The 18,109-nt window shown below is 36.6% G+C and overlaps 1 protein-coding gene across 5 annotated transcripts in view; it reads left to right on the top strand.

Annotated features, from left to right (window-relative positions):
- The window catches only part of SMYD3 (SET and MYND domain containing 3), a 386,960-nt gene that overhangs the window by 301,436 nt on the left and 67,415 nt on the right, over positions 1–18,109 (top strand). For all 5 annotated transcript variants that reach the window (XM_038132701.1, XM_038132702.1, XM_038132703.1 and 2 more), the window contains 3 exons: positions 4,047–4,114; positions 6,578–6,680; positions 13,213–13,323. In XM_038132701.1, coding sequence (XP_037988629.1) covers positions 4,047–4,114; positions 6,578–6,680; positions 13,213–13,323 — 282 coding nt within the window. The remainder of the gene's footprint in view (positions 1–4,046; positions 4,115–6,577; positions 6,681–13,212; positions 13,324–18,109) is intronic.

The raw sequence follows: 18,109 nt of genomic DNA on the forward strand, positions 1-18,109 counted from the left end.
ATTCGACTCGTTATGTTGCAAAACTGAAGCCTCTGTACTCTGTCAAATGCAAACACCGAAATAAATCATGACTGTCCTCTAGACTGTGAATCTGGCACTGACAGAGATTTCTCAGTAGCTTTAAACATCTTGAGAACAGTGACCTCTTTACAGGGTAAATTTACAGAGTTTTCAGTAGTCACTCAGAGAGAAAATCAAATGTAACAGGTTACTATAATTTTTGTTTGATGACAAGGTATGCCTGAGAGTATTGGCCAGTTAGTAAAGTTGATTTACTCATTGTGTGTTTACCAGTCTAGGAGAGATTATGTTTTCTACTTGTGTTACCTTTCTGGGTACAGGGTACTTCTCTAAAATATGTGCAGCCTCAAAAAAACCAAATCTTTTTATTTAATTCAGTCAGTTTATAAAATATTGTTGGTTGTTTCAAATAGCAGCTCCTTTTAAATAAACTTGCAGGATTTATTGCCATGGAGGCAACTCAAACACTCAGAAGTGATTCTGTAAACTGCTAAGTTTATAGACCAGAGCTCTGGGGCCAAACAGGCTATGATGATTAACCTTGATTGCTCTAGAATATTTCAAAGTATTGAGTTTTGGAGACTTGAAAAGTTTGTGACTCCCTCCTGAGAATTTGCCCTTTGTTCTCATGCTGGGAGATGTGATTTTTTTCAGAAATTTTAGAAATAGCAAGGAATTTGTCTTTGCACTTTGAAGTTCAGAAATACATGGCATTTTTTTATTTGTGGGTATAACAAACTTTGTGAGTACTTGGTTCTGTTTCTGTATGTGGATATGCTGTCTTAGTGCTTTTTAGCTGGATAGAGAATTTTTAAAGGATTCAGAAGGGACAAGCACAAATTAAATTACTGACATAAATGATTCTGCAGGAGTTAAGACAACAAGGAGCATATGGAAGAATGCTGTTATTGAAGCACTCAGTTGCTGAGAATTGGTTATTTTTCTTGTTTTTCAATCTGGGATCACGTAGAACCTGGTTGTAGTATAAGGAATAAAGTGGGTCAGTTAAGACAGAAAAAAGCACAAAATAACCATGGAACTTGAAAGAAATGCTGTGATGCATGAGAAAATGTTTGTTTTGCCTTGGTTTTATGTGTTTGGGGTTTTTTTCCCCTAGAAGCAGAGTTAGTTAACTTCCAGTCCCAGTAGGCTTTGATCTGTAAACAATTGCCTCAGGAACAAGCAGCTTACTCATGCTCTCCTGCAGAAATGTTGGATACTCCAGATTTGGCTGTTATTTCGGCTACGTCTGTGAATTTTGGGAAGCTAGAAAAACTGACTTTTCTTTGGTTGTTGTCTAAAAAAAATGCTGTCTTCATTTTTTCCTTGGAAGTTGTGATCTACATCAACTCTTGTTTTGAAATCTCATAACTCCCCTTGATAGAACAGATCTTTAAGTCAGACTTAAAACATCCTAAAAGTTTATGTAAATAGAAATGTAGAAAGATTCTGTAGATTTTTTAGAAACTTTGTAAGAAATCTAAAAGAAAACAGAAAACCAACCATACAGTAACAGACTATGAATATTTCATATTTTATATCACTGTAGGCTGCTAGCTGTCAATGGAGGATTGTCATTACATGAGAATTTCTCTCACTGTAAATGGTGAGATCTTCCTCCTCTCTCCACCCTAATCTCAGTTCCTCTCTCTCCACTTGCTGAGCACAAAAAGCAGCCATGACTAGGGCCACTATCTGCAGTACACATTAGTTGTGTATCACTGTTGGTTTTTATCATTCCTGAGCTTTAAATGGGGGGAAAGATTGTCTTCTTAGAGGTTAAACAAACCTCAGAACACCTGATAGATCCTATGCCTCTGGCCGGACTGTGCACTGAATCATACAGCTCAGAACTCATGGGATCACTTAGGCTTCTGCCTGTGTTTGTGCATTAAATGCCTTTTTAGATTTGGCCCTGTATACTTTGGATTCCCAGTATTATATTTGAAACTGTAAATAGAAACTAGATGGCATTTCACTGCCTCACTGGATGTTGAGATGCACCTATATACTGTGAAAAAAATCTAAGAGAGGTTAAAAAGTGCCTCAGGGTGACCTACTATTAAAAATAGCTCCTCATGTCTGAAACTCAGTGTATTCATTCATCTCAAATTTTTCTTTGAAGGTATCCTGGTATAAAAAACTGCTGTATGTTTCAAAAAGGAAGAGGTAAAACTATTGTGACTTCTGTGTGTATAACTTTTCGTATAATATAATACATAACTTTAATAAAAAATGATGAAACAGTCTCTATAACTCTATGGTGATCAAAATTCAATATTATTACTATAAAAATGTTATGGTAATAATAAGAGATTTGCAAGAAAGAGGAGTTCATTTGTTTCTAGGCGATGCTTGACCTCTGCTACTTTATGATCTGTTAGAGAGAGCTAAGGCTCACAAAAGCTGGCTTTCTTACTATTTTACCTGGAAGGCATTATTTTTTCAATAAATACCAAAATCAAGTCAATATTTTTAGAACCAGGATAATTGCCACCTGAAATGGACTAATCTTTGCTCAGAAGTTGTCTGACACTTTATACCCAATGTCAACAGGAAAGAAATAACGAAGACGTATGATTTTGGTAATTGATAGGGAACGTTTGAATGGGTTACATAAATAATAGACTAATCAAAGTATTGTTTAATGGTTTGCAAAAACACATGCCCTACTGCATGTACATTTATTTAAATTAATGTTGCTGTCATAATTTATGAGAAATTTTGAAAAAGGATTTCATTTTCACCTTATGGTTAATGGTCTCATAAATAATAATTTGTCAATTTATAGGATAAGTTATACTATTAAATTGTTCAGCATACCTCTTTAAAACATAGGTGTGCATTTACTGTTCTGGACAATTACTCCGTTAATAAAACTGCAACTTTCAAATCTCATTTCCATGTCTGTCAAACCCTACTCTTAACTCATTTTCTGTTCTAATGAGAATTAATGACATTAATAATCCAATGCTATGCAGAAGAGACCTGGGACTTTTCTTGTATATGCAGTATCATGCAGTATTTTTCTAAAGAAGATATTAATACATCAATGATAACTGATCAACATATCTAAAAATGAATGTAAAAAACCACCAAAACCAGCTCTTCCCCAAAAATCAAATACTTAAAAAAATACATGCACAGTCAAATTCTGTTTTTTCATTTAAGCACATGAAAGTTGTACTTGCTAATCATTTGCTAAGTGTTGATATATCTTGAATGCCAAAAAGGCTCAGTCTGATAGTTTGGAGTAGGACTAAATCTGCTTACAGGAATGTTCCATTTTTCCCCATTCTTTTCTAAAATCACTTTAATATTGTGTGATCATATGAGGGAAGAATACATTTACAATCTGAATATTTGAAATTAAAGAAAAGATTGTATTTCTCTTGGATGGCAATTTGAACATGCTTTGTCATCAGATCTTCTACATGCAAACCAAAATACCCATAATGTGAAAGATAAATTATTGCACAGTCTTTGCATTTTTTTCTGCCCATATAAGGTTTTCACAACTGAGGCTGCTATTTACTTCAAAACAGTTCCATTTATTTATTTATTTATTTATTTATTCTCTTTGGGTTCCACTGCTACTCATTAAAAGGTGCTGTGAGAGCCTGTTATCAGCAGAGTCTCTGCATGGAAAACAGCCACTCTTTTCATCAGCAGTCACCATCCTCTGCTAGGTTGTTCCCGGGCTGAGTTTCTCAGGCTCTGTGTAGGGTGGCTTTTTTTCTTCTTCTTTTCCTTCTTCTTCAGGAAAGCAGGGCCCCTGCATGTGTTTAACCCCACATTTTTTCAGGATACTAATATTTCTGCTTTTAATTGACAGCAGTTTTACAGGAGAGTGTGTCCCAGATGTGATTGCTCTAAAATGAAAGAGCACTAGTGTTGGGCTTGAATGTTTCCCATCTAATTACCATTTGCCCCTTCATTTTATTTTGGAAGGGGTTTTTTTCACTTAAGTATGGGGTTTCCAAATGATTCTGGTAATCCTGGATTTTTTTCCCTTGTTTTTACAGGTGACCTGTAACTGTTTCACCATCAGTAATGGAGAGATGCAGGATGTTGGTGTTGGCCTGTATCCCAGGTACTGTGGACACTGTTTCATTCACAGGCAAAATCTATGTCAGTTTTTTCTCCTTTTTTCCAAGGTAGCTGTAAGGACCATCAAAGCAGCAGGTAACATGTCTAAATGAGAAACTGGGAAATGGAAATAAATTAAAGGAGAGTAAAAAAATACAATCTAGTTGAAAGCATTCTTAATAGTCCTGACTACAGCATTAAAGCAATTTAAATGTTATATGTCTTTATATTTTATTTTTACGGAGGCGGTAGTCTTTTCTAAGTAAGAATAAATGCTAAAATCAAGACTCTGCAACTGGAACTAGTAAGGGAAACGTTCAACAATGCTTTAGAATACAGATATTTTGCAGCTGAGAGCCTTCAGAATTAGTAATTAAAAGATAGATGTATTTATAAGTAATTTACCATAACAAAGAAACCAGTAAGGTGAAAAAATAAGTCCCTTAAGAGATAGATGTTACTATTTGAATTTCTTATTATTGTTTCTTATTTGTATTAGGAAAGAAGTATGTACCAATGAAGGTTTTATCTTCATAGAATTAGTAACCTGTAATCATAAATATGGAAAATTAGTATGTAGTTTAAATGTATGTTTTACTGTCTAATTTTTTTGTTAATGCTTGGTTGAATTATGTTTGTCAGTACCTCAGTGGGCCTGTCACTGCTTTTTCTTTTCCTTCTAATGTCATATGTAAGATTTACCTAAGGACAATTAATATCTTGAGGTTTGCCTTGTAGTAAAGACGGAGAAAAGGTAGGTAGGAGGACATGGGAATTAGCATCATGAAAAGTGCAAAACAGTCGTTTGATTTCATAATGGAATGAAAACAATAATTGAGAAAAATGAAATATTCTTTTTGAGCATTATTATTAGGAAAATGCTTGCTTTTGGTTGGAAAAAAGCCCTTAACTGTGAAGAAAGTATCTGTCTATATTCAATGATAATGCACTGCCAAGGGATGCCAGAGACTCTTTCCCAGGTCACTTCAGAGCAGTTTGAGTTTTGTTATAGCAAAACAGCTGGGAAAATTGAGAACTTTAAATCTGTGGTTTACAAGTCCTGGCCAAATGTCTTTCCAGATGAATTCATATGCTTCCAGAGGAAATTGTCATCAAACCCACTAGTGTCTCCATGAGACAAGATTTAATTAAAAGTTCTTTATTAAGCCTTATTAAGAAGTTGTATATTGTTGTATGGATTGATAGCTTCGGCATCACAAAATATTTTGAAATAGGTAAAATCCTATGGTCCTGCTGTGCATCACATTGCGAGCAGCTTTGAGAGTGTGCCCAGTGATCTCACAATAAGTGTAATGGATACTCTCCCAGTGGGTTCTTGAGGAGATTAACCACAGATATTTTATTAGGCCAGAAGGAATACCAAAAGAGTCAGATCCCTCTTGATACCTCCTGTAAGAGTCAAAAACCTAAATAAACATGGTTTGGTGCGGGGCTCTGACCCTTGGCAACATCCTCTATTTTACCACCATCAGTTGGGATTTTGAGTAGCTGAATCATTCAAGGATGAGGACAGAATATAAATGCAGATAGGAGCTGGATAAGCCAACAATTCTTCTTCCAGCCTGATAATGCCAGAATTATTCTTTCAATGGGTCATTCCCATAGGGAAAAAACCATCAACCCCATTTCTGCTACGGCAGAAATCTTCGCCTGGCAAAGTCAGTTGTTTCTCAGCTAAGGAAACTCGTGATTCAGAAGTATATAGCAGATGCCGTTAGCAGCCTCCTTCAGAGAGAGGGAAGGGTGTGCTTGTGCAGCATTTGTGTCTCTTGAGGGTGCCAGCAGCTCCCTAATGAGCTGTGCTGCCCCAGCTGTCACATGCCACAGGAACAGAGGCTGGGCCAAAGTATGCATTAAAACAGAGACAATGGCCGTGTTTCTTCTCTCAACTCTATGCACCAACTTCTTTGGCTTTGGAACATAATAGACTCCATTTTCTCCTGATAGGAAATACATGTTGATTGTTGGCCCCTTTGAGCTGTGCTTGCAATGACAGTCAGGTAATCGATAAGGTTAGTGCCCTGAAACTGAGCAGAAGCAGCAGAAATAGAACTCAGTCCCTCTTGCCAAGGGAGGTACTGTCAAGGTAACAAGGTAAGTGTCAAAGTAACAAGGTTACCTTGTTCCCACTTGCCCAGTCCTCTGAAACGGGGCTCCCAGAGAGGCACTGGGAGGCCGTTGCCTTCCTTCTGCCCTGAATACGCAAAAGGCAGAAACATTTGAAGAGATCTTGGCATGGCTCCTACTACCAAGGAATACAGATCTTCTAAGCGTTCATTTTCCTCCCCTAACCAGGAGCAGCTGATTTAACAGGGAATTTATTTGTTTCGTGACTTAATTGCTTGATACTTCAGATGTAATCATGTTAGCTACTTTCAAATGATTAAAGGGAAATGGCAGTGGAGACTCGTCTGTTAAGCTTTTTTCTTTCTTTCACCCCTCACAGCATGTCTTTACTGAACCACAGCTGTGACCCAAACTGCGTGATCGTTTTTGAAGGGTACCAGCTTTTACTTCGCTCTGTCCGAGAGATCCAGATTGGTGAAGAGGTAATTAACTTGTCCTCCCTTCCATCACAGACACCTGCAAAAATGACATCTCCCTAAATAAATTCCAGACTGCTGGGCCACCAGCTTAATATTTTGATGATATATTGATGCCACTTTCTAGCACATAGCTATCAGGGGGAAAATGATAAATAGAATCATCTCTTCACACTGCCTGGGCCCCGTAATCATTACTTCTCATAAATCACTAGCAGTCTTGATAAATTCCTGTTCCTCCTTTCCTCCTCTAGGCACTTCATTTTGTTTGTATTTGAGTGTCTTTACCCTGATGGGAACACTTACAGTATTTCTGAGTGGAATGCAGTGTTCCCTAAGTCATTGCAACAATAACATTTGTCAGGTGGTGACCATACACTTATAGTAAACCTTTCATTGACAGTGAAAGCAGCAAAACAAGGTTTGTTTTCTTGTCCATTTCACTAGGAAATACTTCAAAATATCATCCTTAAAAAAATTGTGATTTGATCTAAGGTATTCTCTACTTTATTTTACAACAGCACTTGTATTAATTTGAAAATTAGCATGTGTGGCTGGAAATCAAAAAAAAAAAAAGTGCTTTGCAGCAATGCAGTACTGAATTTGCTTAATAAGACCTGAAAAGTGTGCATATATGTAATTTCAGATGCATCAATGACCTCCACAGTCCTAGCTGTTGGTCATTTCAAAATCATAACCTAATGTAAATATGATTCACACCTGTTCTTAAAACTCTGTGAATATGAAGACCATTCTTATTTTGATTTAGACACAGTATTTACCTCCCTATGAAGCTTCTTCTTTTTTAATGTATTCTTTCTCAAAGATAGTAGGGCATCAAAGTAAGTAAATGGTAGAAAATTTTTTTAGGCCATCAAAATAAGTAAGTTGTAAAATATTTTTTTCAGTGAAACATTGTTAAGAAACAACAGAAATGTTTTTGCATGCTTACCTTTTTGCGAAGAGAATTCTTTCAGGATGCATTTTATGTTTGTGGAGCTATTAATTATAGACATTTTTCAGTTCAGCATTGTTGTTTAAGTTTTATTATAGACATCTTCCTTCTATTTTATCCATAAGCCATAACTTTCCTCTTGGCTTCCCAGTTCGCTAAGATGGGTTGCTTGTTTCAAAATACAGTAGATTTTCATGTCATACCAGGAAGAAAATGGGCTTCAGGCTTAAGAGACAAAGTAAAGCTATAAAGTCAGAATTAGGTTAGATCTGTTATGGGAAGAGGAGGGGAAATAAAATTTTTGTGAGGGTATGTACAAGTCAGCAGTTCAATATTATTGTCAGTACCTATTTACTTTTCCTTATGCACAACTTCTACCTCTTTTCATTGTGTGTTCTGCATGATGACTTTGATGCAACTTTCCACACTGCCTTTCTGCTTGCCTGCAGCAGGGTGAGCTCAGTTTTAGTAATAGCCAGTTATTGAATTTACAAATGTATGTACCTGAAACTGCATCATCTGTTGTGAGCTGAGTTTTAACGTATATTACTGATGTCATGATCTGAGCTAATGAAGATACACGTTAGGGAGGAAACTGACTGTGTTTTCTGAATAAATTGAGTGCTCTGAGATGGTAAGATGAACATTATTTCAAGTCATGAAGCAACAAGAAAATTATAATCACTAGAAATTTTCTCTTATCCTGTTCAAACCTACACTATATGCAGACAGAATGAGATCCTCTATAAAATAATTAATAGAAATTAAGCACTAAGATTTATCAGAAATAAGAAGCTAAGCAGAAAGTCAAGCTCAGATTAGTAGAAGAGGACTATTCCATACATACAGGAATATATTTTTGCACATTTGTACTGCTTTCTCTCAGAGCACACTTCAGCAGTTTACTCATGCTAAGGAGTTGTTGACCACTTGTAATTGCAGGGAAAACAGAGATGTGGGGAGCTGAGATGACTGGCCATTGTGGTCATCTCAGCATTCTGAACTTTGCTTCCAGAGTCTCAGAACTAATTATAACACCTTTTTGCTCTTCAAGATAATTGCAGAATTACAGAATGTTTAGAGTTGGAAGGGACCTCAGAGATCATCTTGTCCTTGCTGTGGGCAGACACCTTTCACTAGACCAGGTTGCTCAGAGCTCCATCCAACCCAGCCTTGAACTCTTCTGGGGATAGAGCCTCCACAACTTCTCTGTAATGTTGACTATTACAGTTTTTGTAACTTTAGATTATGTTAATTTGACAGCATAGGAAGATTATCTTTGCTTGCAGCTCTTTGCAAAAATGAAATTTAAATGCTGCAAAGAAAAGTGAGGTATGGGGAAGGATTATAAAAAAGCAAAAATAATTCATCTAGAGATCATGAGGGCTCTTTTATTGGTAAAGTAGTGTATCAGCTAGTTTTGTCAAAAAGACAAGCAGCCTACACTTAAGAGGTCTTCATCATTTCCCTACCCTTAAGTAACCACTTCAAACAGCATCAAGATGTGTACTGTAATTTCAATTGACTTTTTGTTAGTTGTTGAGTCTACCTGGTGTTTTGCAGGCAGACGTGAGATGATTTCGCCTCCTCTCCAATCAGAAGTTTTATGGCTTCAAATCAATTACTCTTGCTGGGAGGCAGAATGGATTAGCTGAGATGCACTTCTGCTCCAAAAGGGGTTCTTTGCTTCTCACCAGCTTCAAAGTTCAGTTAGAACAAATTTGTATCTTTCTTCAGAATATCATATCACTGACTGTACCTTACAGAGCAACATTTTTTTAAATACTGAAAACAAATAATGATTTCAGATGATGAGCAAATAAATCTATTTGCATGATAGATTTCAACCAAGTTATATAGTGTTTTTGTTACTGTAATTCTGTGAGAAGTTTTGTATCTGTATGCTTGACACATTACATTTTGTCCGATTGAAGTTCTTAGAAACAAATTTTTCCTTGAATTAGAAGTTGTGCTGTTTTTGTACCACTGCAGAAGGCCTTTTGATCTTATATGCCAAAATAGAAAGAGTGCAGACTGTTAAGCACTTCTATAACTCTGTCTCAGGAACAGATTTCTGTACACAACCCTCCCTAAGATTCTGAGACCTATGCTTGCAAAACCAAGAAGATTCCCATTTTTTTCCCCCTGCTGCTAGCATTGAATTACTTGATTTTAAATTTTTACAGAATTTTCTGTCTAGAAATTCTGTGGCTTATATTCTGCTATCAAAAAAAAAAAAAAAAAACCCAACAAAAAACCAAACCAAACCCAAAGAACAAACCAAACCAAAACACCAACAACAACAATAAAACCCCACAGAAATTAAGTCCACTGCATCATGGCAGTACTGGAAAATTGTGTTTACCTCAGCTGGCAGATGTGGAACATAAGAAACTAACCACCATATCCATGATTAAAGAATTTCTGTGTCAGAGCAAGAAGCAGGGCTCAGACAATGCTGTACTTCTAAGGAGAGAGTCTTAGGAGTCAAGAAGTCTCAAGGCTGTTAAATAATTCCTTGCCTTCATAAATGTTTTTAATATATATTCTCCAGTTTGGGGGGAAAAGATTTATTGCATTCTTTATAAGCGATGCAATAAAGAGGCAAGCTTTGGTCAGTTAAGTAATGTTTTAATTAGTAGCATACATCCCACATGCAAATACCATTAAGACAACCTTTGATAAATGGGCATATTTCCTAAATATGTACAAGTTAAATGAGCCTTGCATCTAATGAAGTGATCCAAAATTAAAGCAAGGATAGAAGAGAGACTTGAATACAGAAATTTTGTTTTTAAACAACTAAATTATTAGTATAGGCTCAGTCACTTTTAGGTTGATCATATTTCTAAATATTCTAGTTATATTTTACCACTCAGTCTGCCAGCTACAAACATTTTTTCCCTTATGGATTTCTGCTGGTAGGGCTGGGAATTTGAACTTGGGCAAGAGAGACCCTAAGTTGTTAAAATGCTGAAAGGAGAGATAAATGTGATGAAGCCTCTTCTCCTCTTTCTGTCCAGTCATATGTTTTAACCCAGAGCATGTTGGTATGTGACTGTTCATATCCACAACTATTTGGCAACCTCTGAAAAAGAAGTGTCTTTTTTTTAAACTTCTTCCTACCCCCAAGGTTTCTGCAACATAAATTAAAAAAGAGAGGGGGTGGGGGGCGTGGAAACCAAAAATGTAAAGAGAGAAAGGGATGAAGCCTGTAGGCTGGATAGGTAAGGTATATTTGGTGTTGGCTCTATGTTTATTTTGCAGTATTATAAATAAACCCTGCCTAATGATGGTTTTAATAGTAATGACAGGGGTTAAACCATTGTCTTAAATATTTTGGCAAAGAATAGACTAATCTCACATTATTTTTTTTCTTCTCAGAAGATTTCTACTGTCTTGCACTGTGTCTGAACTTGGTTAAATCCTTTTTACTGTTGGATGCCACGTGAACCTAAAGCCCAGTAGGACATGAGTCAAAACCAGGGATGTTTATGCAGAGAACAAGAGACAGGGAACAGCCAGTGTGTGAAATGATTTTGACAGAAAACACTTGGGAGTTGCAAGGAGACATGAAGATTGGGAGGCTTTTGATGGGAGAGGGAAATTGGGTTTTCAGTGTCTGAAGGATGAGGTTAGGACTGCAGCTTGGATGGAAAATGCTTTGTGGGAAGGAAGGGAGACAGATCTTTTTACCACACCAAGGGGGATGGAGATTAGGACCAGCTGTGGAAAGAAGTGAGGACAAAGTTGTTGGGGTCACTGAAGATGTTTGAGAAATCAGAGAAGGGCAACAAGGACTGTTAACTCGGGAAAGCAAGTGAACGCAGTGGGGAAAGTTGAAGGATAAGGCTAAAGGACAGATCTGAGACTGGCACAAGGATGAAATCATCCCATTGTACCAAAAGTGGCTATGCAAGGAGCTAGAATTTATGGCCAGGAAACAGGTTTAGATAATCAGGTGTTGAGAATAAGACAGGAAAATTATATTCTTGTTGAGGGGTAGAGATGAGAAGAGAAAGAATAAGAGGGACATTGGAGATAATTAAGTGGAAGAGAAAAAGCTTGGAAGAAAAGGATGGAAAATAAATAAGCAGCACGATTTCCATCCATTCACTGCAGAAAGATCAGAGGGAAGCCTAAGGCTCCCCTGTAAAATATCAGTACAGACTGTTCTGCTGTAAGCCAGTAGTGGTGAAACTAATCCTCTCTTGGCTCAGACATGGACAAGCTGGGACACAACAACATTATCTAGAATTCTAAACCTAACAAAGTTCTCATACTTGCTAACTTTTGATTAATTATGGAATTTTAATTTGTCTCTTTCATTAATTGCACTATTAATCTTCAATTATGAGGCCATATTTATTTTAAATGCTTGACTTTGCCATCTCAGTAGACTTCTTTTAACACAGTTTTCCTTCAATATGTAATCAAATTACACTGTAATAATAAATTAAAAACAAATGCAGACATTGTTTTAGTTGCTTGTAAATGCCCATTCAATTAGAATGCCCACTAATTTGCAAAAATGCAGGTTCTGACAAGGGATTTCGTGGTCATTACAAAAATCGGTCAGGTTTTCCTGTAATTTCTTTGAATAGACTCTCATGATTTAACTGAAAACCATGTGAAAATTCTCCCAATTAGTTGAAGTATCTAGGCTCAGGATGAAATAATGTGATTTTTTTTTTCAGCTCTGACCCCTCTGGAGTGTTTCAAAGTGTGTTGGGTGTATAGTGTAATCACTGAATAGCATGCGTGACTGTATACGGGTCTGAACTGAGCTGGTTTTTTGTTATATTCTTTTCCTTATCATTAGTTTATGCCTGTGAAGCACTTTAAACATTTCAAGAACTCTACAAATGGTTAGTCCTGTAAAGTTCTTTCTGGTAGGCATCAAAGTGAACAAAATACAGACTTCTCTGTCGCTCATTGGAATTCACTCTGTACAGTGTAAGAAGTGCAAAATTGCACAAATTTAGACACAAATTTTCTTTTATCATTTTAATAAATCTTCTTGTCAATAGTTTCAACAACTTAGACTGCAATGCTTTTGTGCTTCCTGGGTCACAAGGGAAACATCACAGACGTGCTGAAAATGGGTATGGCATAAGAGGAATTCTCCTCAGGCTCAAACATATATTTACATCCCTGAGAAAAAAAGTTGGAGCTAGCTGGATATTGTAAAACAGCAGTGGTTAATACACACTTAAGCTCTGGAGCCAAACAGAAAATGAGGTTTCATGCACAAGGAATTCAGATATTTTATGTATAGTTTCTTTGCTATCTTTTCTTACTCTCTTTTCTTTTTCTTACAAATTAGGATTAAAAGTTGAAATAGTGATAATTTTGGGTGGAATTAATAATTTCAAACAATATTGATCTTGAAATGTGAAAAAGTGTTCTTCCATGGAAATTATTTTTCTCTTTTTCTCACCTTCAGTAAAAGTAGTCAATTTCTTTTAGAAAATAATCTGTTAGCATTTTATTTCATGTTGGGAAAAATGTTCTATCTAAAAAAATGTTGCCTCTGCTAAGATATACACAGAATATGGATTTTTTTTTTTTTTTTATGCACAGCTCACCATCAGCTATGTTGAATCACTGATGCCTACCAGGGAACGCCAGAAGCAGCTGATGCGCCAGTATTGCTTCGAATGTGATTGTCCGCTCTGCCAGAATCAAGAGAAGGTAGGCTGGGAGAAGAAATTCCTTGCCAGTGAAACAGAATTTTCTAAGGCCTGTCAGCAGCTTTCCTTCCTTATTGTAATACTTATCTTTTGCCACTAATTGAATGGCCAAAAGAGGGGAGAAAATTGCCTCTGCCATCATTGCAGTTTTTGTTGCTGTGAAAGACAGCTCTGAATGAAAGCAAAGCAGGAAGTGTTGGCATTTTTCTATTCAAAAGAGTAATCTTGGAACTTCAACTGAAGCCACTTGTCTGATACTACAGGAAGGTTGTGCTTATCCTCAAAATAATGTTGAGTTAATTTTGCCAAACACCTGCATCAGTAATTTTCAAGAACTACCAAGCTTGTTCAGCAGTTGATAGAGAGAATGGTGAACAGCTTTGGGTGACTTTGTAGTTTTTATGCTCACTTAACTCACAAGTTCTTGGAGTAACAGGTCAGTGGTTGTAGTAGATCAACTTTTGGTGAGTGTGATCTCTTACTAGGGTTCAGCCTAGCCTCATTTGATTATATTCAGGTTTGCTTCATATTTTTACAACCTTGGCACACTAAATTTGTCTCAGAGGCTGATGAGAGATTAAATGGAATAGGCAAAATGAGGCTGGCTTTATAGCAGCTTTTATGCACTTAACCTCTTTTGTTATATGTACAGTTCTTATTTTCACAAATGCCTGTTTGGAGTGAGTCACCTGCCATAGCTAAATGTGTTCCTGTAAGATTAGAAATAGTAAGATAGGTATTGATGAAAATGTAATTCCAAGGAGCATAATATGATTCATGAAATAATAGCTGCGCAGAAAAAAAAATAGAAAAAGAAACCCCCAAAGTTTCAACTGTAACATGTGCTTTGATTCATCAGTAGGCAGTTCAAAAAAGAGAACACAGAAAATTTCAGGCCTATGACATAATGCTAAATTACTTTCTGTCTGTGTTGGCATTCTGTGCCTGATAAAAGCTGCTGCAATTCTACTCAGAGCCAGTGAAGTGAAGACCTCCTTTTGTCTTTCTTTTAAAGATGGTCACTCAAGTGCCATGAAATCTTGGATTAGTTTTAGGTAAATGGCATCCTCACAGATGCAATGATGATTAAGAAAATTAAGCAGGCTAAAGAGTCTTCAAGGATCACTTAACAGTTTGTAAAAGGGTAGGCAAGTGGTGTAAAGACCATTCAGCGTGTGGAATGTTTTAGGAAATAATATCTCCAGGCTCGTGTATATGTCATTGTAAGAACCAACATATAACCTCAAAAATACTGTAGTGAAATTATATGTGCATATATTAATGAAAGCAATACTCTCATACATAGGTTAAAATCAATTCATGATTTTTTTCGTTTTGAAAATATTATTTTCATTTGTGTTCATAGTCTATAGATCTGTTTTGCCCTTTCACAAAATTTCCCTGGGAATGATACTGTGAAATGTTTGGAAAGCTCTTTGTGACTGCATTCTGAAATTCTGTCGTTGTCTGATTGCTACCATGTTAAGAGGTCTGTGAAGGTCTAGAAGCATCATGGCAGCTTGGTCTGTTAATGGCTGTGAAGAGGACATCTTTATCCTCAGCTTCACTTTAGGGTTATTAAATGTTATCTGCAGCAGTCCTCACAGTATTGTGTTTCATTTCTCTGTGACAACTGAATTTGTAAAATCTCTACTTGACTAGCTTGTTTTGTTGGGTTTTTCTTCCATTTATCTTAGTCACTGCTAGTAAGCTGAGAGTCATGTAACACTGAAGGTACTGCAGGAGATAATATTTTTGGAAATTCTGGGGTTTTAAACTACAAAATGTCTAGATTTAGATGCTTGAAGTTGATAAAATTATTGAAAACATCCGTGCTGAAATATCCCTAATACTGAGACAAATTTCCAAGTCATCTTAGAAAATTTTTAAAAAGCAAAATCTTTGTCATTAGAATAGGCAACAGCTGTAACTTTGGATCATCTAGAGTTGCAGAGTCAATATGGTGAACCAATATAGTCAGCTAAAAGTAAATTCCCATATTGCAAACACTGCTTTGCAGAAAAAAAGATTGTTTATTCAACAGCAACTCATCTCATGGATCTTTCTTATAGGTAAAAATGCAAATTCCAGAAAAGCTTTATCCATTCAAGTAAGTTCGTGTGTGTTGGGGATTTTTTTCAGTTGCAGCCATCTCATCCAAAAAGCTAGAACCCTTTTTGAAATCACATTTATAGACACTTACACAAACACTTCTAGAGCTTGTGTTACTCCAGTCTTGCTGAGTGTGCTTGTGAGCTGCTGAACACATATTAGGGACTAGTGAAAGCTCTCAAGATGCACACATCAATTTATAGTAAAGTTTTAAGTCAAGTGATTTGCACTGTAGCTTTTATTCTACATCTTTTGTAATGTTCTAAAAGTGATCCTGCAAATCCCCTGGGAAATATATGTTACAAGTTTGCATGAAGAGCCCATGTTTATTTGTACTTAGTTACATGCATCCTTATTTATTCATATTTATAAAAACACTTGGCGAGATAATTATCAATGAAATTTATGTTTCCTGCTGTATTTTTTAAAGGCTTGTTCATTTAGCGTTAAATGCCTGAGTGAAAAAGGAAGATGCTATCAAGTTTCTGTTCTCAAATCAGCTACTGACTGCAAGTGACCTTGGGAAATTTGTTTTATTCAAGAGCAGCTTTTGTGTTTTCTAAGATACAACTCGTTTTTTTCATAATTGGTAGGAAGCCACCATTTCAGTTGGAGCTCAACAGGTTTTTGACTAGAAAACAGATCAGACTGTATTGGAGATCATTTTTGTGAATGTTCTGTGAAGCTCTGGTTTGTTCAGTCTCTACAAATGTAGTGAGAAGATAATTTATACTTCTGCTGAGTATTCTGGTGCTCAAAGGATGATGAAGAAAGATGTTGTATTTTCTAAGGTATTTGAGCTTTATGTGATGGATTTTTTAAAATGAGAATAATTCCTTGAAGCAGAATGGTTTGGGGTTTATTTGTGTGCTTTGTGCCTCCTTCCTACCAAGAGAAAAGACAAGCAGCACATTCATACTGTCTTCAGTAGAAATCCATGAAAATTGGAATGGATAAAAGAGGTTAAAGGATTGCCTTGAAGTAAATGGCCCACTCTTTAGGCAGATAAAGTTTGGCGAGATAAATTATGCTGTTCTGTGAAATATACATAAACACAAAATCAAGACTGACACGATTACGCCTCTGTGCTAGCTGACATGGATAACCAGAGTGCAGTTACAACATTGCCTAGATGTACTCAGTTCCCTTGCACGATTGTCAGGATCTGAGACTCTAATTAATCTCAGATATTAGAGATAGGCAAAGGCTACATTTTCAATCTCATGAAAAGGCCTGCAGCCCAACCACAGGGACCCTTGCCGAAGCCAAAGTTACTGAAATTTAGCATCAACTGATACGCACTGGCACTCACCAGGCCACGGGAAGGGTTCCATGGCTGAGCAGTCACAATGGCACTGCATGCAAAATGAGAGGGAATGTTCCTCACTGGTCACTGCTGGGGAAAGGACTTCAAAGTGAATCTTTGCTCTACAGTAGTAGTTCTTTATCTTCCTCTCCAGCTGTGAGCACAGCCACGGAATAATCTAGGGGCATAGCTGCTATCAAGGATGGGAAAACATAGAAGCAAACAGTGGCAATAGCTGAGCTGGGGATCTTAAATAATTTTTTGCCTGAGCCTCAGTGTGAGCTGCATTTTTATTCTAAGGATGTACTATAATGCTGGCCAGCATCTTTTAGCAGCTGCTCAAGCAGCCTGGCAAGTACAAATACACCACTGTAAGCCGGTTAAAATAAGATTGAGGTGAACGTTTTAGTGGTTCAGTTCCTGAGAAATTAAATGGCACTAACTACAAATCTAAACAAGACTTTTGTCCAAAGTTAGAAAAAACAAATCAGGAACTAAAAGAGGGGGAAAAACATGTCTTCCTAAAAGTCACTCATTGAGTACTTCCTGTCTGTCAATACTTTAAGTTATAGCTACTGTATTATCTTCAGTTCATTGTATCTTTGACAGCTTTACACATTATTGTTTGCTCCATTTTAAGATCAATCTCCACTGTAATTCAGGAATGTGTGCCAAGCGGAACTCTTGGCAACATATTACTATTCCAGCACATAAAAGCCCCTTCCATTAATTATAATTAAAGATGGGTTTACATTGATGACAAACATTTTAAATGAAAAACAGTTTTTTCCACAGTCATGAGCCAGAGAATTGTTCATGTTGTACATCTTCAGCCAAGGATTTCAGGGACATTTGTGCTTATAGAATGGTTTTGTTATGAGTCGGGTTTCTCTTCTGGAGCCGCGATTTAATATTTTAGTCTAGCTTGGTTTTTTGAAAGCTTTTATTTATTACAAGGTCAAAAGCAATGGACTTGACTCTGAATCATTTTTATATTTGGCCAGCGTTTGGGAGTTGCCAAAGTTAATAACAACATAACGCCAGTAAGCATGTTATTCCTTTAATCATTTCTTTTGCTTTGCAAAAAGTACTTACTTATATTGCAGCCTGAATTTTGGTAGAGAACATCACAAGTCCAGTTTTGAACTCAAGGGCTCTCAAAATCACGTCACCTGAGCAGCAACCAAGCTATCAACCTCTACATAAAAATACCATCTGCAATTCTTTACCTGTTATTACATAAATCCACCAGCTCTGTTATAAACCCACACACCCCCAAATAAGTTCCTGAACCTGAAGTTTTGACATTATTTTTCTAGCAGAGGGAGCAACACAACTGTAGTTTAGAACTTCATCAAATATAAGTAAA

Source organism: Motacilla alba, chromosome 3 (assembly GCF_015832195.1).
Source record: "Motacilla alba alba isolate MOTALB_02 chromosome 3, Motacilla_alba_V1.0_pri, whole genome shotgun sequence".
Classification (NCBI taxonomy): Eukaryota; Metazoa; Chordata; class Aves; order Passeriformes; family Motacillidae; genus Motacilla; species Motacilla alba.